General features: G+C 58.0%; 1 protein-coding gene and 1 long non-coding RNA gene across 2 annotated transcripts; one reads left to right on the forward strand and one right to left on the reverse strand.

Moving 5' to 3' along the window:
- The first annotated feature begins 4,038 nt into the window (after positions 1-4,038).
- On the forward strand, positions 4,039-8,190 carry LOC139999252 (uncharacterized). Its single transcript, XR_011804595.1, has 2 exons — positions 4,039-4,286; positions 5,970-8,190. It is a non-coding gene; the product is annotated as an uncharacterized lncRNA (long non-coding RNA).
- A 560-nt stretch (positions 8,191-8,750) lies between these two features.
- Positions 8,751-21,502, reverse strand: STK35 (serine/threonine kinase 35). Its single transcript, XM_038166444.2, has 3 exons — positions 21,058-21,502; positions 16,192-16,942; positions 8,751-12,263 (listed from the first exon to the last, which is right to left on the reverse strand). Exons 1-2 carry the CDS (start codon positions 21,485-21,487, stop codon positions 16,227-16,229), a joined length of 1,146 nt encoding a protein of 381 aa, XP_038022372.2. The 5' UTR covers positions 21,488-21,502; the 3' UTR covers positions 8,751-12,263; positions 16,192-16,226.
- Positions 21,503-22,813: the final 1,311 nt, after the last annotated feature.

A 22,813-nucleotide genomic window follows, 5' to 3' on the forward strand; every position in this document is an offset into this window, starting at 1 on the left:
TCCATGCCCACGGCTGGGGTTGTGGGATGAGGATGAGGATTGCAATGCGAGGAGGTTGTTGGTTGAACAGATGTGGCAATAAACGTGGCATGCTCCCAAAGCACTGCTCCATGCACTGTCCCCAGGCTGCAGGAAGAGCAATGTCCGTGGCAGGGAACCCATGGCTGGGTGCAGGAGTTGTTCCCATTCCCTACAGCTGGGTAGCAGCTGGTTTCCATCTCCAATCTCTGCTGGTGGGGCCAAACGCATGTGGTCCTGCTACGTCTCCCCCAGGCATCCCCTTTTTACAGAGGTGCCTTTCCTAGCACACCCATTGGCTTGGCTGGGTTGGGTTTTGGGTCACACCCTGGCTGTCTCAAGGGCTGTAGCATTAGGGATTCCTCTCCAAATCATTTGTTTCTCCCTGTTCAATTGTTCAATGTGTTTATTTTCACCCTGGAAGCAGTATCTCAGGTTGCTTTAACAAGCCAGGTGCACAATGGCTGGTTGTCTTGGTGTCGTGGTGCATCAGTCCTGGGGCTGAGGGACTTGGAACTGGCTTTGGGCTGGGTTTTGTGTGCTCCCTCACCACCGCCAAGGGCTGTGCCAAGGAGTCCTGGGCTGCCAGCTTGGTTTCCTGGAGTGCACTGAAGAAAAGAGCAGGAGTGTGAGGGCTCCTGCCTTCTGCCCTTCTCTGTAACAAGCAAGTTCTGTTTCCCTCCCATTTTGTGCCCTTGCTGTGGGCTATGGGAGTGCTCAGCTGGTGAAGGGACTGTGTTCTGAGGAGTCTGGCTGTCGTGGTTTAACCTGGCAGACAGCTAAGTGCCAAAAAAGCCTTTCACTCCCTCCCTCCTGCCCCCAGTGGGGGAGAGAATCAAGGAAAAACAGGTAAAACACATGGATTTAGATAAACACAGTTTAATAGGACAGAAAGGGAAAGGAAAAAAAAATTATTATTATAAAGGAGTATACAAAGCAAATGCACAATGCAATTGCACTTGCTGACTGATGCCCATCCCTGAGCAACGGCCACCCTCCCCTGCCAACTCCCCCAGCTTCATTTTCTGCATGATGCCATGTGGGATGGGACTTCCCCTTGGCCATTTTGGGGCAGCTGTCCTCATTCTGTCCCCTCCCAGCTCCTCGTGCACCCCCAGGCTCCTCAGTGGCAGGGGGTTGTGAGGAGCTGAAAGGTCCTTGACTTGGTGTAAGCACTGCTCAGCAGCAGCTTAAACACTGGTGTGTTATCAACGTTATTCTCATCCTGAATCTTTGGATCTGCCTGTGTCTGGTGAATCCTCTCAGCCCCAGCTGCATGGACCAGTCCAAAGAACAGCACGTTTCTGGGAGGATGATTGTGAATGACTGTGCCCTAAATCCCCGAATGGTGGAACATCACCTGCCAGCACCCCACTGCTGCTCTGCTTAACACCTGCTCTGAGCCCAGAGTGGGATTTGGGATATCCATAGACAGGCTTCAGGTCTGATTTTTGCTATTCTGTAGATGTTACCACTCCCCAGGAAAGCACAGGTGATTCGGGATAACAGTGGGATCCACTGGGCTTTATGACATGCTGCGGGGTGGGGTGGTGGATATTTTCACTTCCCAGCAGTGAATCTGGCAGTTTTACGGCTGTGGCCAGACTTACTGCAGCGTTTTGCTCTCTGCAGGGAGACTGAGGCTCTTTCACAAAGCGTCTAGGAGTTTTGTTAACTTAAACACATAATCCTTATTAGAAAGATGTGTTGAAATAGGATATAAACTGCTCCATTAAGCAATACAAGCTTCCTTTTGGGTAGAAAGGGATTTTCCTGTTCTCCTTTGCTGAGGGACCCGTCTGGCCAGTCACCTCTGTTTTATCACAGAGAAGAGACAGGCTCGTCTGGTTCATGGCAATAAGCTCGATACCATGACCGGTGCTTTCATCAGCAAACTGGACAGGCGTCCTGCGTCTGAAGGTGCTTTCATACTCCCCGTGATTAAGTCTTTGGGTCAGGGCTTAGCCTTAATGCTGCCTTGTATGCTTAGCTGGTGCGTCTCCGCTAAGCTTTTTTAATTGAATGAGAGTCAGGATCCATAACCCCGGCCCTGAGCTTGTGCTCGAGCATTGAGCGAGGACACGATCTGTCATTTTAAGAAATCAATGCATCTTCTGCAGGCAGCCGGAGCTTACCATTTCATTTCACAGCTGCCAAGAGATTAACCATACAATTGTCAGCTGTGATTCTGTAACAGACATAGAAGATAACAAATGTAAGTGGAAGAAGGTTGATGTCCATGCTTGGAAGAGGTTAACAGAAATCACTTCTGGGATAAGTATGCCAAGTTCCTGCAGGGAACGAATGCACTGAGATGCTCATGTCATCGATCCGAAACCTGTCATTTGGGCAAAGTGTGCTCAGAACTGGACCTCAGCCTGGGCGGTCTGGGGACTTGAAGACGTAAGAAGAGTTGCAGAGGGTCCATCTCACCTCTCCTCCTGCTCTAGGTGGCTGGGGAAGAGTTGAGAACAGGGCTCACGCTTTGTGTGCTGTTCCCTCAGCACCCCCCCATCCAGCGATTTCTGGATATGTGGGGGTCTCTTTGTATTTACACCTCCCAGGGGAGAGCCTGCCTTTGAGATGAGGAGGTCTATTGCGGGGTTGTACCCCAGAAATGACCTGAAAATTACAGAGGTATAAGATGAAAGTATAACACCATTACAATTTAATGTTGTAATAAATTACAACATTATATAACAATATAATGAAATATCTGAGCTTTTCAAACAGCAGAGGTGAAGCCCTGGGCCTAGCCAGGGTTGCTCTGCCTTTTGGTAGGGGTAGAAGCCACCTGAGCACGGTATGATGTGAGATTGAAACTGGGTTTATAGCTGAAGTCCTGCAGAGACTTCTATACTCAGTTAGCTTGTGATTCTCATAGTTATAAATGCTAATCTTCATCCCAAATTAGCATGGAGAAACGGAACTCTGCTGGTTGCCCCTATCCTAAACAGCTGGCCCAGTTTCTGTCCTGATGTTAGGAATGTGAGCATAAACCTGCCGATGGTCTTCAAGCTGTAATTTTAGTGTTTTCAGTACCTTCACCGCAGGGATCAATTCAGCTGTAGGATTTTTTGGCACTCCATGAATTTATTTGAATTAATGCAAATACAGACGTGTTTGAGGCAATCAAACGCAATACACTCCTTTTCCCCCCTCTCATCATCTGAGCTGTCCCTATAGAGGAGCTGACAGCTGTTGTCTGTCACGTTTGTCATTCTGCCCTGTCCTCCTGCCCACAGCATCAAAATAAAGAACTTGTTAGCCCTGTCTTTGGGATCAAGATATGAGCAGACAATTGATTTTCCTCCTTCTTCTCATTAGTGACTTCTGACACTTAATAAAACATATATTTCCACTCCCGGAGCAAGCAAAACACCCAGATAATGCCTGTCAGAGAGAGCTGGGAGCTGGAATTCATCTTTATGGAAAATCAATAGCTGGAACAGAGAAATTGGCAGAATCCAAATTAAAAGTCGCTGGCAATTTCTGTCTTCATATTTCACATCTATTGCATTATGAAATAGTCATCTGCCGCGAAGGAAACCTCTGCAGGAGCAGAGGGGACGGTGGGCTTCGTGGTGAGGAGGTGCACGCTCTTCCTCTCTGCTTTCACACAGGGTCTTGCTGGGTGAAGGTGGATGCCAGCCGAAATTTGGGCAGCACCTGCTGCACCGCGGCCCCTGTCCTGGGGACAGAGCTCTGATGCCAAGAGCCAAGAGCGTGCCTTGCAGAGCAGAGCTGCCTGTCAGCTGGCTGCTCCCTGCTTCTTCAAGCCCCCTTATCACAAGGGTGTGACTGATTTACTCACTGTTCCTACCCCCCCAGTTTCACTGGTGCCTCATATACCTGAAATAAATTATACATTCCAGCTATATTATGTCCCCAGATCGAAATCATCACCACGCAGCAGCGAACGTGGTTTGCTCAGCAGGTGATTCAGAAGGGAGGTGAGGAGGAGGGGAGCTGGGGGCAGAACTGCTCTTCTGGGGTACGGGAACCCCAGCTGGGCCAGGCCAGGAAGGAGTTAATTGCACCCTCAAGGCACCAATTATCTCCAGCTAATTGCACCCTCTGACAACCCCCCAGGGAAAGAGCCCACAGCTGGGAGGAGGCCAAGGGCTGTGGCCTGTGCTGGAGCTGGGTGTTGCTGCTTGCTGGGTCTGGAGGTGATTTGGGGCAAAAGTTGCCCTGGTTTGGACCTGGCTCAGTGCTCAGCCACGAGATCTGCTACGGGCAGGGCTGAGAGCTTGGGATTTCCTCGGGTAAGGAAGCTTTTGTCTCCTGGCTCTCGTTTCCTCACTTGGTGGTGGTTGGGCAGCTCTTCAGCTCTGAAGGGGAGTCCAGGGGCACGCAGAGCTTCCTTTCTCCAGTTGGTGACTGATTAATGTTTTCTCATTAATCTAAGACCTCATTAATCTAAGACACTTGTGGTGGACGTGAGAGATGAACGCTGGGCTGAGCTTCAGGCTTACAGCAGAGGCTGGTTTGCAGATCATCCAGCTCGGGGAGATGGAGCGGGGTCACGGGAGCTCATTTGTCTTGCTGTAAGTTCATCAAAACCCCGTTTGGACATCCTTGCGCTGCGCTGCAGCTTGCGGAGCAGCCATCCCTGAGCACGAGCTCGAGGCAGGCTGTCACGTCCCAGACCCCATGGGATGGCTGGTGCTGGCAGGCTCGTGTCAGCCAAGAAGCATGCGTGCCCCTTTTCCATGAAAATCTCACAAAGGAGCAGGATGTGGTGCTCCTAGAGAGGTGGTGTCCATGGCCCCGTGCAAGGTCCCTGCTCTCCCCAGCGCACAAAGCATCCCTGCACTCATCCTGCTGGGAACACGGTGGCACCTTTAATACCAGCGGGCAGAGCTGGAGCCCACGTCATGAAATTTATCACCTGCCCAGCTTCCTGGCGCTCCCTTCCATCTCTCAGGGCTGCCACGTTAATCTGCAGCCCTGAAGTGCTGCATAAATCAGCCTGAAGCCTCCGTTCCCACAGAGTCCTCCGGGCTTCGCCCAGGGATGCTCACCCCGGGGGGCTCATCCAGCCCTGCCACTGGGCACGGGGATGCGGCAGCTGCTTGGCAGCGGCACCATGCAGCCGGGTCCTTGTGGCTGATCCGCGGGGCCGGGGCGTTGCTCTGGGAATGCTGCAGGGCTCCGGCGGAGGTGCAGGACGGCGGAGGTGAAGTCATGCCCGTGTCAGCTCATCCAACTCTCGCTGCTCACACGCCGGTCCCTGGGGACGCGCGGGCTTTGGCAGCTCTAAGTGGGGTTGGAGGCGGATGTAATTCTGGAGAACAAGATTCCTTTGCAAAACCTTAACGACAACAAAAAAAGAAAAAAAAAGAAAAAAAAAAAAAAAAAGAAAAATTAAAGTTCTCGGCTGAAGAGCTTGTTTAAAGATCCCTCTCTGGCAGAGGAAATAATGTCTTAATTCGCTCCCTCGCTGCTTCCCTCCCAGCGCTTCTCTTGGTCCCCAGAGTAGTGCAGGCCATTAATTCTGCCAGGAAACGAACTGTGGATGAGAAGTGGCTTTGTTTGAGGAGCTGGGACCGACCTGAAGTGGTTGCATGTGAAGAGAAGTCGCTGGTGTGGGGACGGGCAGGGGAGTGTGGGCACCCCGCGCACCTCCACGAGTGTGCGATGGGATGGGTGCCGGGCAGAAAATGCATTTGGTTTCCTGACCTGGCCACCTTTCTTTTTCTGAAGCCTTGGCTTTGTTCAGGAGGTGTTTTGGGTGATGTTTCTCCCTGTGCTCCCTCTCTGGGGCTATGGGAGGGGAGACAGGGTGACCGTGGCTGTCGTGGACTGCACTGCTCCTGCCCGAGCTGGTGCTGGAGAAGTGCTGCCGTGCTGTGGCTGATGGGACGGAGTTACCTAATGAGGGCTGGCTAATTACCATCCACAGCCTGCTCTGGCCCTGTGCTGAGCCTCCTGTGCTTGTCCCACAGCAGCACCAGAGGGTGCAGGACGAGGAGGTCCCGGCTCCGGGCGAGCTCAGCCATCCCCCTTCCAGAGTGCCCTCGCGTGTCATCGTCACCTCCTCCTGCGTGAAGAGCTTGGCGTGAGTCATCTCCCAGCTAAATGGAGTGTGTGGGCTCGCTGAAGCTTCAGGCTCTTCATCCTCTGCTTCCCGGAGCCTGACACGGGGTAAACCAGCAATTCATCAGCGCGGGGACGAGGCGAGATGGATGTCCTGTGCCGCAGCGCAGCCCTTGCTCCCCTCCTACCCACTGGGCCAGCTGCTGGTGGAGTGCTCCAGCGAGGAGCGCTGAAGTGCTGGCTGCTGGGGAGCTCAAGAGATCTCGAAAGAAAACAGGGACCTGTGCTTTGCGCGGGGTGACTTCATGCTCCGGCTCGAAAGCAGTGCCAGAGCCTCTGCCGAGAGCAGGCTCTTGAAAACGTTTCCAGCGCACGTGTCAAAAGCGGGTCCGGGGAGAGGGGGAGCGCTGGGGGCAGCACCTCAGGGATTAAATCCCTCGGGGGGGGGAAGGTCGGGGCTTGCACGGACAGCACCGGGGGCTGTTGGTGGCCGTGGAGCTGTAGTGGCCGTAGGTTTTTTTGCAGGTGCTTGTCCCACCCTGGCCCTGCCTTGGCCACGTGCAGCTCCTGCAGACGCACGTGCGCCCTCCCGGCGCAGGGGATGGCTGCCAGGGTATTTTATTTTTTTGTGTGTGCTGTCAAGCAATTGAAGTGTCTTTATGGAGTATAGCAGCCCTCTTTTGCATATGAAATAGGTCCCCAGAGAGCGAATCCGGAGCGAAACATCTCTCCTGGTGACTGACACCAAACTCTGCTAATGATGTTAAAAGCTTTTTGGCTGTCGGCGGCGCGGTCGCCTGCTCCTGCAGCGCGGGGGCAACACGTGCGGGCTGAGCCATCCCCGAGCTCCCGGGGACTTAAAACTTGATCACATTTACAGGGGCTGAGATAACAGCACCGGGGTGTGCAGGGGCCGGAGGGGACGCCACATCTCCAGCGTGTTGTGCCGTGAGCCTGGAGGCTGGCACCGTGGAGGGATGCGGGGGCTGCCCTGCGGTGCTGGTGTCTCCTGGGACCAAAATCCCATGTGTGGGGGCTTTTTTTGGTGGGAAACAAGCCAAATCCTCATGCACGAGGGGGGCTGCTTTGCTTAGAGACCGCTTTCACCTGGCACGTGCCGCAGGCGGGCAGAGTGGGCTTTTGTTTCCGACCGACTATTGTTCCAGGAAACAAAACCGCACAAAGCGGGGGCTTTTTGAGAGCTGCGCTCTGAAAGCAGCTGCTGAAGCTGCGCCCCTGGACGGCCTCGTGCTCCTCGCCCAGCAGAGCTGCCCTTTGCTGCATGTGCACTTTTGGATAAGCAACTCACTGGGGCTGGAGGTACAAACCACTGCCAGTGCTCTAGCCCCTTCCCCACCTGCAGGAAAGGGGCTCTGGGGAAGGACCGGGGGGCTCCGAGCACCCAGGGCTGTGCTCGTGGTGGGTGCCACGTTCAGCCTGTGTCCTTCAGCCCCGTGATTCCCCAGCTCAGCCACCCCAGCGAGGGCAGCGAGGCAGCTCCAGCCCCATAGCATCGCTCGGGCTGGGTCCAACCAGCCCCAAGACGGCCCCACTGGGCTGAAAGCTTCCATTTTAGGTCCCTGTCGGCAGCAATTACGGAGCACAATGGTGATGGGCGAATGCAGGGAGCTTGTGGCTGTGCTGCCGGCAGTTCTGGGGGGAGCAGGAGGGGAGGATGGCCCCGAGCACGTCCCAGCACTGCAGCTGCCTTGGGTCGTGCAGGGCTGTTACACAAGGGCTGGCAGATGATGCTCCATGGCCCTGTGTGCCGGGACACCCTGTGTCCCACACCGGCCCCATGTCCTTGGCACTCAGGACATCACTGGCTGCCTTCCTCCGCACGAAGATTTCTTGTCACTGCGGGACGTGGCTCATCCTCACTGGGATTTTTGGCTTGTGCATCTCAAGTGTTTGTGCAAAGAGAGACGGTTCCTGTGGTCCTAAACCTCAGTTCTATGGGGTATTTTCCTTGTCGGGTTTGGGAGCCACCTCTGGAGCTGGAGGCAGGCTGGGCAAGAGGCTGCTCATCCTTTTTGCCTTCTGAGCTGCTGGGAAGCAGAGGGACAGGGGAAGATTTCTGCAGGCAGCAGGTGAAGTGGGGCCGAGCTCACCTGTCTGGCTGATCGCTGTGACGCTCGGTGACTTGGCCCACTGGTGCCTGCAGCCAGAGCAGAGCTGGTCCCAGTGTGGGGTGAGATAAATGGCCACAGCTGCCTTGGGTCAGTGCCCTAATCCCCCAGCTGGGACCTTTGGGATGGAGCCCGTGACACTTCACAGGTGTCACCATGCCAGGCTCAGCTGGCTTGGAAGGAGTCACCGCGGCACCGAGGGGGCTGTGTGACCGTGGCTGTGACAGTGCAGATGGTTTCTGTACCTTCATGGCCACGAGACACGCACAGATTTATTAAAGATCAAGCAGAGAAACGTGCTTCGTGTTAATCCTGCTCTAGGTAGGGGAAAGGAGCAGGAAATCTTAACTGCTCAGTGTTTTCTTTTCAGAGGGCATTGCCAAACCTGGCTGCTGGCTCAGGAGGTCTCGGTGATGTGCCTAAAGGCACAGATGTGTGCTGTTGGCTCCATACCTGGTTTCTACACCGTGGTGAGAACACGTGGGGCTGCGAGGAGCTGGCTTGATGCAGACGAGGACCTTAAAGTGTGCTGCTCGGGGAATGAGGACAAACACACAAGGCTCGTGTTTCAAATTGTGTGTGGCTTTTCAACCCCATCACATAGCTTTATTCACACAAACGTCTCTTAATTTACAAAGCCTCTGCCACTCATTCACATCAGGGCATCCACAGTGTTCAAAGAACTTAAATAGAACATCTCATCATACCAACCCGAGTAAACCAAGTACAAAAAATATTTATATAAAGTTGTTCACACGTAGGTCCTAGATTACCAGCTTCTGTGCAAAAAAAAAAAAAAAATACAGATTCATTCGCTAACGTCATTATCTTTAGTTGGGAGTCTGGGTTTAAGCCTTGTGCTCTCATCACTACCTTGGGGCAGGGCTGCGGGGGTCCTGGGGCAGGCAGCCCCCGTGCCCCCGGTGCGCACGTTGCTGTTGGGGCTCCAGCACCTCCTGGTGTGGCCAGGACCTGGCTGTGCTGCAGAGCAGCTGGGTTCTGCTGGAGGAGGGAGCAGGAGACCCAGGGAGCTGCTGGAGAGGGGGCAGGCACCAGGATGGGGACACCAAGAGCCCCTGTATGGCCCCTGCGTGCTCCCGCAGCAGCTCAGCCCGAGCGTCACCCTCGGAGCTCAAAGCCCTGGGGCAGATGGCAGAGAAATGGGTGAATCTGGCAAAATTTGCTTTGTTTCAACGCCAAGGCTGAAAGGGAGAGGCGTCCCAGTGCGTGCCCCGTAAGCAACTGCCCCAAAAATTTAACAGGCTTAAACCCAGACCCGGTACTGCATACAGAGAAGACACACAACGCGCGCGATGGAGGATTTCCACGACGATGGGTAACGCTCGTTTTGAAGTCTTATTGCTCCAAAAAAAGGCTCCGGGAGCCTCTGATATGTGAAGGAGCCGGGTCCTGAGGAGTAAAGGAAGACCACAGGGGGAACTCTTATCTGTCACTAGCACCGCTGAACCTGGCACACAGCAGCACGGGGACAAGGGGGAGCTAATCTAACCCCTCCAGGCTAGAGCCACCTCTGCTCTCTCCTCCCCAGGGCCTGCAGCTGCCCGGGAGGTCCCACAACAGCGCAGGCTGGTGCAGATAACGCGTTTCCCAATCCTCCTGAGGCTTGGCTTATCCCCCCCCTCCCCACCCACCCCGCTTCCCTCTTGTAAACAGCAGAGTCAGAAGTAAACAGTTTCATACAATCGCCCCCCAGCACGGCTCCGGCTGGGCTCCGCAAGCCTCCAGGGTGGTAAAATTTGGGGAGAGGGCACTTGGCTCCCCCCCCCCCCCCGAAAACCACCAGTCCCCACGGATGCTTCCAAGAGCTGGAGATGGCCTGGCCCCGAGCTGGGCAAGGCGCTGCAGGTTTTTAGTGTTTGCTTTTCCTTAGCTTGAATTTCCCAGCAGCGCGACCGCAGGTTTTTCAGCTGCTCCCAGCACAACCCTTGCTCCGGAGGAGCAAGAATTTGGGGTCTGAGCCAACGTACCTGGGAGGAGAGATGCTAGGAGCTGTAAACACAAGGCAGCTTCGTCTATCGGCTGGGGGGAGTTGAGCACGAACAGCAGCAAAAATCATCGGGGGGAGGGGGAAAAACGCTTTTAGGGACAAACTAAACAGGGAAACAGCCACGTTGGCCGAAGGCTAGCAGCCCTGGGACTCGTCCTTGGAAGTGTTTGCTAACTCCTAAGTAAGGCACTACGGTCTAGCTCACGAACATCAAGCTGCTTTAAAAACACATCTGCAATGCAAAAGCTGAGGTGGAGACGTGTGGCTGGGAGGTGGCTTGGAGCTGGGAGGGCCATGAGGGGCAACCAAGCTGCTCTGAGGCTTGCCAGCCCCCCAGGGAGGAGCAGGGCTCTCAGCTTTGCTCCTGCAGGGCAGCCCCTCACCTTCCACCTCCACGCCCTAAATTTGGGGCTTGCTCTCCGCACACAAGCCTCCTGCTGGGCAGCTCCCTTCTCCTGGCACGTTAACACCCAGTGAGGAGCCCTTCCAGCAGGGAAACCTGTGCGCAGGGCAGGAGGGTGAAGCCCCCCACGGCCACCAGCTCAAGCCAGGGGCAGGTTGTAACAGTCAGTACGGAGCAAAAGCTCTGCTGGGTGGAGGAACAACGAGCCAGAGGTCAGGGCACTAACGCTGTACCTGTGAGCGAGGGGCTTCAGCTCTCGGCTGGGCTGCTGCAGGGTCTGCTGCTGGAGAACCAAAACACAGAGGGGCTGGATCCTGCTGGCATCGTTTTCCTAAAGAGTTGGCCTCCCCGCAGCAGTAGCCTCAGTGCTACGCCCAGTAGCAGAGGGATGGAGGAGAAAAAACAGCTCTGTCCTCCCCTTTCCCTATTTTCGCTCTGCCTTAGCCCCCACGGAGCCTACTCCTTTTCCATTTCTTCCCAGGAGGTCAGTAAAGCACGCTGGGCACAAGGAGGTGCCCGCTCCTGCTCCCCAAACCTGTGCCAGCTGATTTAGGCTGCTAGGAAGCGTTTTAGTTAGCTCTGAGCCTGCAGGATGGAGGAGACGTGGTAGAGGTGGTGCTGTACATTGCATTTACAGTGAGCAAAGTCTAAAGAGCATCGAGCCAGGGGCAGCTCCAGAACGTTATTAGTGTTGCTCTAATTACAGGGGGGAGGAGATGGAGGGCTGATTGCTCAGCCTGAGGTTCCCATCTCCCTGCCTGCCCTGTACTGAACTGTAACAGTGACCAGAGCCGACCAGCAGCGTCGCCTTTACCGTCTGGAGACAGTCACCCAGCACGAAGAAGTGATCTGCAGGAGGCTGGAATCCAGCCCACGAGCCGTTTAGGCCAAACCTCTTCTCCCAGGTGTTCCTCACCACTGAAGTTTGGCAGTAAATGGTTCGGAGCAGTGGATTGCTTTCTATTTCTCTTGTCTGCAGACAATGTCTGCCTAAAAATGTACCTAGGGGCTCCCCATCACCCTCTGTCTAGGTCTGCCCACAACCAGGGCAGATCTCCCTTCCCCAGCACCTTTCCAGCTCGTTCATGCTGCTCTATCCTAACGCCAACTACCTGCAGCCCAAGCAGTGTGAGGCTGCGTGGCTGTGGCATCATTTTACTGCTTGCAATACCCAGCTCCAGAGCCTCACCTTTCCTAAAGCATTGCAGTCCCGGTGCAAACCCAGCAATCGCCTCGCTCCCGTTTCCCGAGGTGGAAACGAGAGCTTTTAACCCCAAACCGTGCCCAGCTGGGCTCAGTGCTCGTGCCCGGCAGCTGATTGCCACCTCCTTACGGCACCAGATCTTCTTAATTAACATCTACCGAGTCAAACTGCAGCACAGGGGACGTGGGGAGGGCTGGGCAGGGGCAGCTCTGCTCTCTGGGTCTCGCTCAGGAGCAGTGAGCACGGTGATTGCCCAGCCTGTGCTCTTCTGCAGGCCCCTGCAGCCCTCCCCCACCGCCCCAAAACCCCTCTTTCCCAACAAAAAGCAACACCCAAAAAATTCACATTGCCAGAGATCCTGCAGAGACCAGGGATCTGCTGCGTCGTCTTTCTTCCCTTATCTTTGACATCCCCCGTTGCACGTAAATAATGGAGATTACCGGTCCCTGGTAGATAAACCTGCAAGAAAAAAAAAACAAGAAAGGAGAAATTATGACCAGGTCTGTCGGTTTTGGTGATCAGGTACATCAGTGGTTTTATCCCAATTAGGAGGAAGGAGGTGATGGGATAACTGGGCTGTGCTGGAGCCCCCCAGCTGGGTGGAAGGGCTGAGAGCTCCACGTCTCCACCTTTACCTCTTTTGTTATCAGTCCAGCCCTGCTGCTGGGGTCAAGCCTCAGTTTGTGGTCATTTTTTCCTCTTTTTTTCTTCTTAGAAGTGACTCAGAGAGCCCAGCACGGAGCAGGCATCCCGCAGCCCCAAAACGGGGCTCGTGGTGACAGCCCGGCTGCCACAGGGCCGGGCACTCGGGGTGCCAGCGCCCGTCCTTGAGGGCCCACGTGAGGTGTGGAACACGCCGTGACTTGGGAGCTGCTCGGAGCCTCTCGCCCCGTGCGTCAGCAGCAGCTCGGGCTCTCAAGTGGCTCTGCAAGAGGCCGTCAAAACCCGTTTCAGCACGACCAAGAGCTGAGCAGGATGGGCACAAAGCGCTGCCCGCCGGGGTGCTGGGTGCCTGGGTTTGGGGGAAGAATCGAGGAACAAAATCCAGCAGCTGGCTTTCCCCAGTTTAACCCCAAAAAAAACTCAGAGCAAGGGGAGCGCAGTGCTTTGCACCATGTGCTGTGATTTCCCTGCAGTTAGCAGCAGTTAAAACGTAAGCCCTGAGCCAAGTTCTGTGGGTAAAAGTGGGGTTCAGGTCCCCACTGGCACAAACAGCAGCAGGAGAGAGCTGCTGAAACAAAACTGCTGCTGCCAAGTGCTCCGATCCCTTAATCACAGCATCACTGAACATCCCGAGCTGGAAGGGATCCATAAGGATCATCAAGCCCAATTCCTAAGTGCTAGGATTTAAGATTTCTAGGAAATCTTACAGAAGCCCACACCTCGGAGCAGGTTTTAGGACGGGGCTGCCTCCACCGCTCGGAGCAGGAGCCGGGGCCAGGCGCACGCTGCATTTTGGGGGAGGCTGCCTGAAAACGCCCCCTTTCTGGGCTGCAGCGAGAAAAAACCCTTTCTGCCGAACGAGGCAGGCTTGTGAGAGCCACCGGGACGTCAGGGCAGGGGCGAGGAATTTGCTGGAAGATTTCTCCCGGGGTACAGCTCGCTCAGCAAGTAGGGCAGCGCCGCCGTCCGCGTTCCCCGGAGCAGCTTCAGGAAGCTCCTTGTCTGAGCAGCTCCGAGCTCGGAGACGAGAGAGCTCACCACGCTGACGCACGTTGTTCCTGGGGCTTGCTGGAGAGCTTTTAATCCCTTCGCTGACGCCATTTGGGGGGGTTTTAAGCAGCTCGAACGCTCGCCCGGCACCAGCAGGATGTGACCGACAGCCCAGCACCTGATGAGGGTGGCACTGACGCGCTGGGCACGGCGGGCAGGAGGTGGCAACGAGGTCCTGGTGGGAGCTGAGGGGCTTCAGAAACAGGAGAAGAGAGCGCAGCACCTGCAGGGGAGGCCTCACCGACATCGTACAGGAAGGGAGGGCAGAAAGGGACATGGCCAGGGGGTTGTGGGGGCTGAGGAAGGCAACAGAGCCACAAGGCACAGCAGGACAAGCCGACATTCGGCTGCTTTACAACCTTCTGATATAGGGGAAGCCTTCCCGTATCAGTAAGGAGGGTGAAATACTGCTTAAACCACGCTATCAGGAGACCATCAGCAGGTACCCGACACAATCCAGCTGCTAACTGCACTAGATCTGCACCCTCTGCCCAGAAGGCACGTTTTTGGAGCAGCAAAGGCAGGATTTACCTAAGCCCCTGCTGCAGGGCACGGGGAAGCAGTTTGGGGAAGGGCAGGACCCCTTTCCCCAAGGGATGCTGCCCACCTCTGCAGGACCTGCTGCCCCTGGGGCCACGGGAATTGCTGGTGAGGATGACAGGGTGATAAGGAGGTGATAAGCAGGTTTGTCTCCACCCCAACATTCAGCTGAAACCACGCCAGAAACATTTTCCTGGCTGGGAACTGAATTTAATGCCTGTGTTTTAGAAGGGTACCGGAGTACGGAGCCTGCCGACTGGGCAGCACCTGCACCAGAAGGCAAGGCAGAGCTGCCGGGATGTGGAGCACAAAGAGGTCAGTGGCGGAGCACAGGATAAGAGAAAATCTGATTGCCGGGATCAGGGTTAGAGTTTGCCAGGCTATGACGTGAACCAAACCTGAGCAGCTCTCAGGGAAGGGGAACTGCACGTCCCTGCGCCCGGGTGCCACAGCCCAGTGGCAGGAGGTTACCTGAGTTTCCCAGTCAGCTGAAATTACCTGGGAGCAGAATTCAGGCCCTGCCCTAAATCCCAATTTTAAGCTTCTCAAGCTTAAATTTGAGATTTGCATTAAACAAAAGCTCCGCGCAGCCGGAGCCAGGCTGGTTCCAGCGCACCCGGACAGGGCGCATTAAAAAACCCTCCAGGAGAGCAAAATTACTGCTCTGCAGCCCCGTGAACGAAGCAGAGGGATGCTCCTGCCGTGCCGTGTGAGGCTGTGGGTGTGCAGGGACACACGGCCGGGCTCCTATCTGGGCCACGCTGCGTTATATAAGCCCAGCATCGCCGCTGCAGCTGCGTCACCGGCAGACAATCGGGTGCAGGCTGACTGCGGAGGGGAGGGGAAGGATGGCTGGGGAGGCAGCTGGGTTTTATGCAAACAGCCCCGGGGTAGGACTGTCCCCTGCGTGTTTGTTATCCCTGCATGTCCTATTCTGCAGATATGCACAGGATGAATTCCCCCCGGAGGGCACGGGCTGCTTGCATAACTCAGCATCGTGTTGGGCACGAGCAGATGGCAGCAGCAGCGGCGAGCCCAGACCCTCACCAGGCAGCAGCAGCTCCCAGAAACGCCTCCTCCCTCGCTCCAGGGCATGAAGTAGGTGTCCTGCCCTGGCCCCGGGGGCTTTTTTATGCCCTCCTGAAGCACTCACGTTCCTGCAGACTCATTCCCCTGCCCTGATCCGCAGCCCAAGCTCGCCCCAGGACCAGCGCCGAGCCCCAGCCCCTGGCAGAAGCTGTCAGGTCACATCAGTTATTTGGCGCAGGAGAGCTTAAGGGAGCCAAAAGATTTTGTGCCAGGAATGCGAAGAGGACGGCTCGTGGAGCGGTTTGGACAAACCAGCAGTGACAGCACCACACCTACCCAGTGGGCTTTTCCATTCCTGTGTTCCTATCTCCTCGGGCTTCGCTTTGGGGGATGCATCAAACACTTGCTGTGCGCACACACGGAGTTGGGGAGCCCCCCAGGGTGCCAGGAGCTGGGTAAATCCCAGAGCCCCTGTCCCCAAAGGGTACATCCACCCGGGAACAGCACGCAGCCATCCATCACAAGGCTGCCAGCCAGGTTTTTTCTGGCTACAGCAGCAATTTTGGGTCTTTGCTGTCTTGTACCTGTGGCTTACTTTGATCCAGAGGGATCTGCTTGGTGTCTGGGCAAGGACTTGGAGGTGCTGTGCCAGCTCGTGAGGGACCAGGGCTGGAAAAACACCAACCTCACCCCTCGTGATCTGATTTTTTTTGATTTCATTGAAGCGTTTGGCCAGGAGAAGCCCAAATCACAGCACGGACCCAAAACTGGTGTCAGGGGGTGCTCACACGTCCCCCCCCATCACAAAAACCTGGCCAGGCCCCAAGGAGCAGGGCTCCTGCCAGCCCCGTGGCTGTGCCGGGGCTTTGGGCTGCACCAGCTGCTAATTCTGCTTCCCACCTCTGCTTTATTTCTGCAATAGAATAGGTGGAAAAAGAGCCCTCAGAAGCAGCGCTCTGATGAGTCACGGTAGAAATAGCTTTGGGAACATAAAAGACTCCATTGTGTCACCACAAAGTGCGTTAACGGGTTGGTACAGGGCCGGAATAACACAAAAACGGACGGAATAACATAAAAAAAAATAAAAAAAAGTCCGATCACTTACCCAGCTGCAGAGCACGGCGGTGCCCTGCCCTGAATTTAAGCAGCACACGTAACCTGGTCCATCCTGGTTTCAAGCTCAAAGGCATCAGGTCGATCCTGCGGGTTAGCAGCCAACATGTCTTTCAGGAGCTGCTTGATCCCCTCAGACATGGAAGTCCTGCGTTTCTGAGGGATGTGCAGCTCCATCTTTGGGTTTTCTAGCAGCGCTTCCCCAACGGGCACAATCTCAGTCCCCTGCTTGATGTAGGTCCCCAGCAGCTCCTTCTTGGTCTCGGCGTCGATGAAGGTGATCCTCTCGATCATGGCCCAGATGATGATGCCGAGGGCGAAGATGTCAGCCTTGGCCGTGTAGTGTCCCTCCCAAACCTCGGGGGCCATGTAGAAATCAGAGCCACAAGCCGAGGACAGCCAGTACTTGTTCACGTTCACGTTCCTGTTCTCCTGGCCCCCCCCTTTCTTGCCCCGAGCCCCGAGGCCGGCGCAAACCTTGCTGAGCCCGAAATCGGCCACTTTGAGAACAGGGGTGCCGGATTTCTCGGTGATGAGGATGTTGTCCGGTTTGAGGTCGCGGTGGACGATGTGGTTTTTGTGCAGGAAGGCGATGGCGCTGGTCAGCTGCAGCATGAAGCTCCTGTTGGTGGCCGGGTCGGGCCGTCGCGACAGCACGTACTGGTTGAGGTCCCCCCCCTCGCAGAACTCCATCACGAACCAGAGGTAGCACGGCTCCTCTGCGTAGCCCAGGATCCTCTCGCCTTACCAAAAAGGGGGAAAAAAAGAAGAGTGAGTTTTTCAGGAATGTTGCAAAGCACCCAGGTGAGCTCAGCAAGGCTCACAAAGTCGGGGGCCCAGGAACTTGCCACGGGGCAATGTGCTTCAGGCTCCGAAAGCCAAAGCAGCCCAGGGGAGGAAAGCACAGGGGGTTCAGTGGCAAATCTAGGGGAAAACTATTTCCAGGTGGACTCCGGCTCCACCACTGAGCTTTACAGCAGGCAGAGGTTGGTGATAGACTTGTGTTTTATTAGTGTGGCTGCCATGGGGCCATAAATCACCCCAATAGCCACCCAAGCTGTGCTGCACGGAGACACGCCGGTGTCACGGCCCTGCTGGCGGCTCTCAGGCTGGAAACGTTGACTGGGAGCACTGGGTTTGTGCTCGGGGGGCTCTGCCACCTCACACAGCGCTGGTTAAGTGTCAGCGAGGCTTCGAAGAGGAAGCTGGAGGCTGAAATGCCATCTCAGCCATGCCCACGGGCACACCTGCTGAGCAGTGCCACCGCTATTTATCATGGCCCGACCAACTTCTCCCTTCACCAGACCTCTCCCTGAGCCCGCCAGCTGCTGGCGCTGCCATTTCGGGACACAAACCGTGCCCCCAGGACTGCAGGAGCCTGAAAACACAAACCACAAGCTTTGCTTTGCTCCAGGAATTGGTTTTCCCTCGAGGACCACAGGGAGAGGCAGCAGGGACGCCGCTCGCTCTGCCACAGCGAGCACAGCCCAGACAAATGCGATCTGAGGCCAGTTAACTCACTCCACTCGCCTGACAAAGTCGTGTTGTGGGTTTTTTTTTTTAAAAGCAAAGCCCTAGAGACCACCAGGGAAAGCCACCTTCCAGCAGCAGGTAGAGCCGAGGACTATCAAGGCCACCAACCCTGGCACCCGGGCGCGCAGCGGTCAGCGGTGGGAGCGGGTGGGAATGGGGTGGGAATGGGGGAGGAATTGGGGTTATTTGCACAAACAGTCTGTAGCCATGGCTACTGCTATGGAGATGAAACACGGCAAAACACCGGGGGCTGGCTGCACCTCCCTGCCCTCAGCAGGGTCCAGGGATAGGGCCAGGGCACGGGGGAGCATCAATGGGGTGGGGACGTGGTGTAGGGGCACCTCAAGGGGTGGATGAGGGGGTGACGCCTTGGTCCTGTGTCATGGGGAGAGGCAAAGGGCAGCTGAGCTCTGCAGGACAGAAATCTGCAGCTCCCTCCGGGGTGAGGACGTGCCAGCGGGGAGCTGAGGCAGAAGCTGCTCGTCCCAGCTCACACCCAGGGCATGCTGAAGCCCAGCAGCAGGGCACGGAGCTCGTTCTTTGTGCTGTTCTCATGGGACGAGGTCCCGCTGGCTCCAACGAGAGGCTTGGTGTTGGAACGAAGGCTCTGAGCTAAAACCTGGCCCCCGACCCTCTGGAGGACGCCGCTGACCCGGCAGTAGCCGTGCTTCGCCTTGGGTGGAGCGCTGCTGGGGGAGCCCGAAGCCAAGAGTAACATTTCCTCATTTTCTTCCTATAATCTCAAAGTGTTTTAGCTCTTAAATCATCTTCCTGCCTTCAAAACAAACAGCTTTAAAACATAAAGAGCTGGCACGGCGCTTCCAAAGGATGAGATTTGTAGCCAGTCGGGCTGCCAGGAGCTGAAGGGATGCAGGAGAGGCCAAACCTGGCCTCCGAGCACCTCCTCACCAAGCGGGCATCCCTGTGCTGCCGGCCCCAATCCTCTGCCAAACCCTTCTATATCCCTGCAGCCCGTCCTGGGAGCTCATTACCAGCTCGCTGACTCGCCCAGCATCGCAGGGAGCAGCATAATGACAGCAGCAGCAGCATCCTGAGTCCCTCCGTGCAAGGAGGCTGCGCTGGAGAGCGGTGCCGGCGGCGCAGAGCCGGGTGCTTGGACCCCACGGGTGATGCCCGGGCACCCACAAGCACGGTGGGGGTCGGTGGCTCGGAAAAAGGGGTGCTAGGAAGCGACCCTCACCGAGAGGGGCAGCTCTGCCCATCTCCCATGGGTCAGGAGTAAAAAACAGGGCACAAGCCCTGGAGGTGCGTGCGCATCGGGGCACCGAGCGCACCGCTCACGTGCCCACCTCTCCTCGAGGCTTCCTTCTGCACCCTGCCCAAAATTGAGATGTAGAATGATAAATTTAAAATGAGGGCGACCTGGCACAGCCCGGCATCCAGGCAGTTATGCCCCCGATTCTGAAAGAGCCTGTGATTAATCCCCCCCCCACCCTGTGCCCTGGCACGGCATCTGTGCAGCCCGTAAATAGCCGCGCTGCGGTCGTGCGGAGCGGCACGGCCACACGCCGGCACCTCGGGGACGCAGCTCAGCTCTGATTTTAAAAAAAATAAATAAATATTTATCAGTACGGCATCAAAATCGGGGCTGGAGGAGGCAGCAGGGCCAGGGCGGGCAGAGCTCTCTGTGCGGGGGGTCTCCTCGCTGCGGCTGGGCACCCCAAAAACAGGAGGAAATTGGGAAATTGGTCCCTGTCCTCCTGCAGGATGCTGCCTCCAGGGGTTGAGCACGGGGAGAGGAGGGAAACCAGCATTAGGGCCGTGTGGGGACAGCCCCACATGCCCAGCCATGTCCCTATGGGTTTTGGGAGCTGATGATCTGCTCGGGGAACGGCCCCACAGCTCGCCACGGGGGTCTGGAGGAAAAAGGCTGCACGGGTGCAGAGCAAAACGGGGAGACCGAGCCCCGCGAGGGGTGTGGGGGGGGTCCTGGCACCTCACAGATTTGGTGTTTTTCCACATCTCCAGAGCACGTTGCCAAAAAGGGGCCTGACAGGCGGCCAAGGGAGCGTTTTGGGGGATGTCATCAGCATCCTGGTGACCCCAACAGCTCCACGATGCTGCGAGGGACCCCTGCGGGGTGGTGGGGGGTGGAAATTGAGGCTGTTCTTTGTGCTCCCCTGGCCCCAAAAGTGTGAGAACCCCCAGCATCACAGGAGAGGGGCTGCTCAGGGATTGGACTGGGCATAGGGGGGGGGTCCCCAGGGGTGCTGGCATGCTGTGGGGGGGGGTGTTAGGGCTGCAGGGGGGGGGCGCAGGGGGCAAGCAGCTGGGAATTGGGGTGTGCTGGAGAAGGCACACGCAGGGGAGGGCTGGGGGCAGCATTTGGGGACGTCCCCAGGGGGCACCTGAGCCTGGGGTAACAGCAAGGGGACCCCTGGGAGGGGGGCACGGGGTTGGGGGGGGGTCCCAATGAGGAAGGGGGCAGAGGGGAGGGGATGGGGGGGCAGCAGAGGGGCCAGGGGAGGTGACAGCGGGCTGGGTGCGTGCGGGGTCCCATGGGGGTGATCGGGGTGGGTGTCAGTGGTGGGGGGGCACAGCTTATGGGGGGGGACTGAGACAAGCAGGGGGGCACTGGGGTGAGCCGGGGTTATATGGGAAGGGCAGGGAGGTGAATAAAGAGGGGGGAGAGATAAGGGGGGGGACAGGGCTGCTCCCTAAGGGGAGAGGGCACTGGGGGGGGATCAGAGAAGGGGCTGGGGGCTCCATGGAGATACCTGGGGGGGGTCCGGGGAGCTCAGAGGTGGGGGGGAGGGAAGGAAGGAGGCAGGGGGGGACCAGGGGGGATCCAGGGGTGCTATGCCAGTACCAGGGGGGGGCTGTACAGGTACTGGGGGGGCCATGCCGGTACAGGAGGGGTCCATACAGGTACTGGGGGGGTCTAGAGGGGGGCGTGCCGGTACCGGGGATGGCCTGGGGGTGCCCTGGAGATGCTGTGCTGGTACCAGGGGTGCCGTGCCGGTACCAGGGGGGCCCTGGGGAGCCCGTACCGGTACCGGGGATGGCTTGGGGGTGCCCAGGGGTTGTGGTGCTGGTACCGGGGGGGCCCTGAGGATGCCATGCCGGTACCGGGGGAGCTCTGGGGAGCCCGTACCGGTACCGGAGATGGCCCAGGGGTGCCCGGGGGTGCGGTGTCGGTACCTGGGGGGGGTCAGGGGAGGCCAAGCCGGTACCGGGGGGGCCCTGAGGAGCCTGTACCGGTACTGGGGGGGCCCTGAGGATGCCGTACCGGTACCGGGGATGGCCTGGGGGTGCCCAGGGGGTGCAGTGCCGGTACCGGGGGGGGTGTAGGGGGGGTCCGTACCTTTGAGGGAGGTCTCGACGAGGCGCAGGTAGAGCTGGCTGCGCTTGTTGCCGTGGCTCATGCGCTGCCCCAGGCCGTGGCGCTGCAGCACGCACTCCTCGAAGCGCACCACGTTGGGGTGCTGCCTCCTCAGGCTGGTGAGGGCCCAGAACTCGGCCAGGGCCAGCTCCACGTTCTCGGGGGCGTCGCAACGGATCCGTTTCACGGCCAGGCGGGCACCGCTCAGGCCCGACACCGCCTCGTACACCACGCCGTAAGCCCCGCGGCCGATCTCAGCCAGCAACCGGTACCGGGGGACCCCACCGGGACCCCCCCCACCACCACCGGCACCTCCCGGCCCCGCCGCCGCCGCCATGGCCCCGCGCCTCGCCGCCCGCCGCCGCCTCGCGGCCCTTTGTGTCCCTCGGCGGCCACCGTCCGGCGTCTCCATGGCAACGCCCCCGTTGGGGGGTTTAAAAAGGGGGGGGGGGGGAGGGGGTTGCGCGCGCTCCCCCCCGGTTGGAGGTGGGGGGGGGGGAGGGGGGGGGAAAGCGCGCGCTGCCGGCCCCTTTAAGGAATTGGCCAATCAGAGAGCGGCGGGGCGAACCATTGCGGATAGGCGCGGGGGGGTGGGGGGAAAATGGGGAGGGGGGAATAAGGTCGCCGGAGGGACTGGGAGGGGATGGGGGAGGTGGGGAGGTTGAATGGGGTTAAGGGGAGGGAGGTGGGGTGGAGGGGGTTGGGGGTAATGGGGTGTGGGGGGGTGGGATTGGTTGTGGGATCTAATCCCCCCCCTCCCGCGCGGTGGGTTGGTATGGGCCGGGCTGGTGTAAACAGAGCGGGAGGGGCGGGGTTTGAGGAGGGGGCGGGGTTTGAGGCTAAAGGGGCGGGGTTTAGAGGGAGGGGGCGGGGTTTTAGAGTAAAGGGGCGGGGTTTAGGGTGAGGGGGCGGGGTTTAAGGGTAAAGGGGCGGGGTTTAGGGGGAAGGGGGCGGGGTTTAGGGGAGGGGAGGGGCTGAGCCCGGTGACGTGCAGCCGGGAGGGGCGGGGCCGGGCACCGGGGTGGGCGGGGCCAGTGTGAGGTGGGCGGGGCCAGGGGTGGGGGTGGGCGGGGCCAGCGTGGGGTGGGCGGGGCCTGGGCGGAGTGGGCGGGGCCGGGCCGAGGGGGGCGGGGCCAGGTCCTGGTCCCAATCCCGGTCCCTGTCCCAGTCCCAGTCCCTGTACTGGTCCCGGTCCCGATCCCAGTCCCGTTCCCATTCCAGCCCCATGCACGGGGCACGAAGCTCACCAAGACCCTGCCCCAAACTCCCTGCCCCACTCCATCCCCAAATTTGGGACATCACCGCTGCCAACCGGTCCCAAAATTAGGACATCACCTCCACCACTGCCGACTGGTCCCAAATTTGGGCTATCACCTCCCCCATGATCCCAAAGCTGCCATCAACCTCCCCACCACCGGCACCCGCTGCTGCCGGGGGGCTCAGAGGACCCCCAGAGATTGGGGTCGGGGGGTGGCGGAGCCCCCCGGTGCCTACAGGGGCTGGCTGACGTTATCAGCTATCGCTATCTGTTATCAGCTATCGCTATCTATTATCTCTGTTATCTCTCTCCCACGTGCCATGAGCATCGCTGCGCACACCCGTCCCCGTCCCCATCCCCGTCCCCCCCCGCGAAGCCGCTTTTTAGGGCAGGAGTTGGGAAAAGTTCCCCGTTGCGGCACATCCCTCACCCAGCCGCTTCGTTACCATCCCAGGGCAACGTCAGCGTGACTCAGAGGCT

This window comes from Anas platyrhynchos, chromosome 21, assembly GCF_047663525.1.
Source record: "Anas platyrhynchos isolate ZD024472 breed Pekin duck chromosome 21, IASCAAS_PekinDuck_T2T, whole genome shotgun sequence".
Taxonomy (NCBI): domain Eukaryota; kingdom Metazoa; phylum Chordata; class Aves; order Anseriformes; family Anatidae; genus Anas; species Anas platyrhynchos.

Coding starts and splice junctions, on each gene's coding strand:
- STK35 (XM_038166444.2), bottom strand. CDS start 21,487: ATGGAGACGCCGGACGGTGGCCGCCGAGGGACACAAAGGGCCGCGAGG. Junction 16,943..21,057: donor CGTCGAGACCTCCCTCAAAG/GTACGGACCCCC, acceptor CTTTTTGGTAAG/GCGAGAGGATCCTGGGCTAC.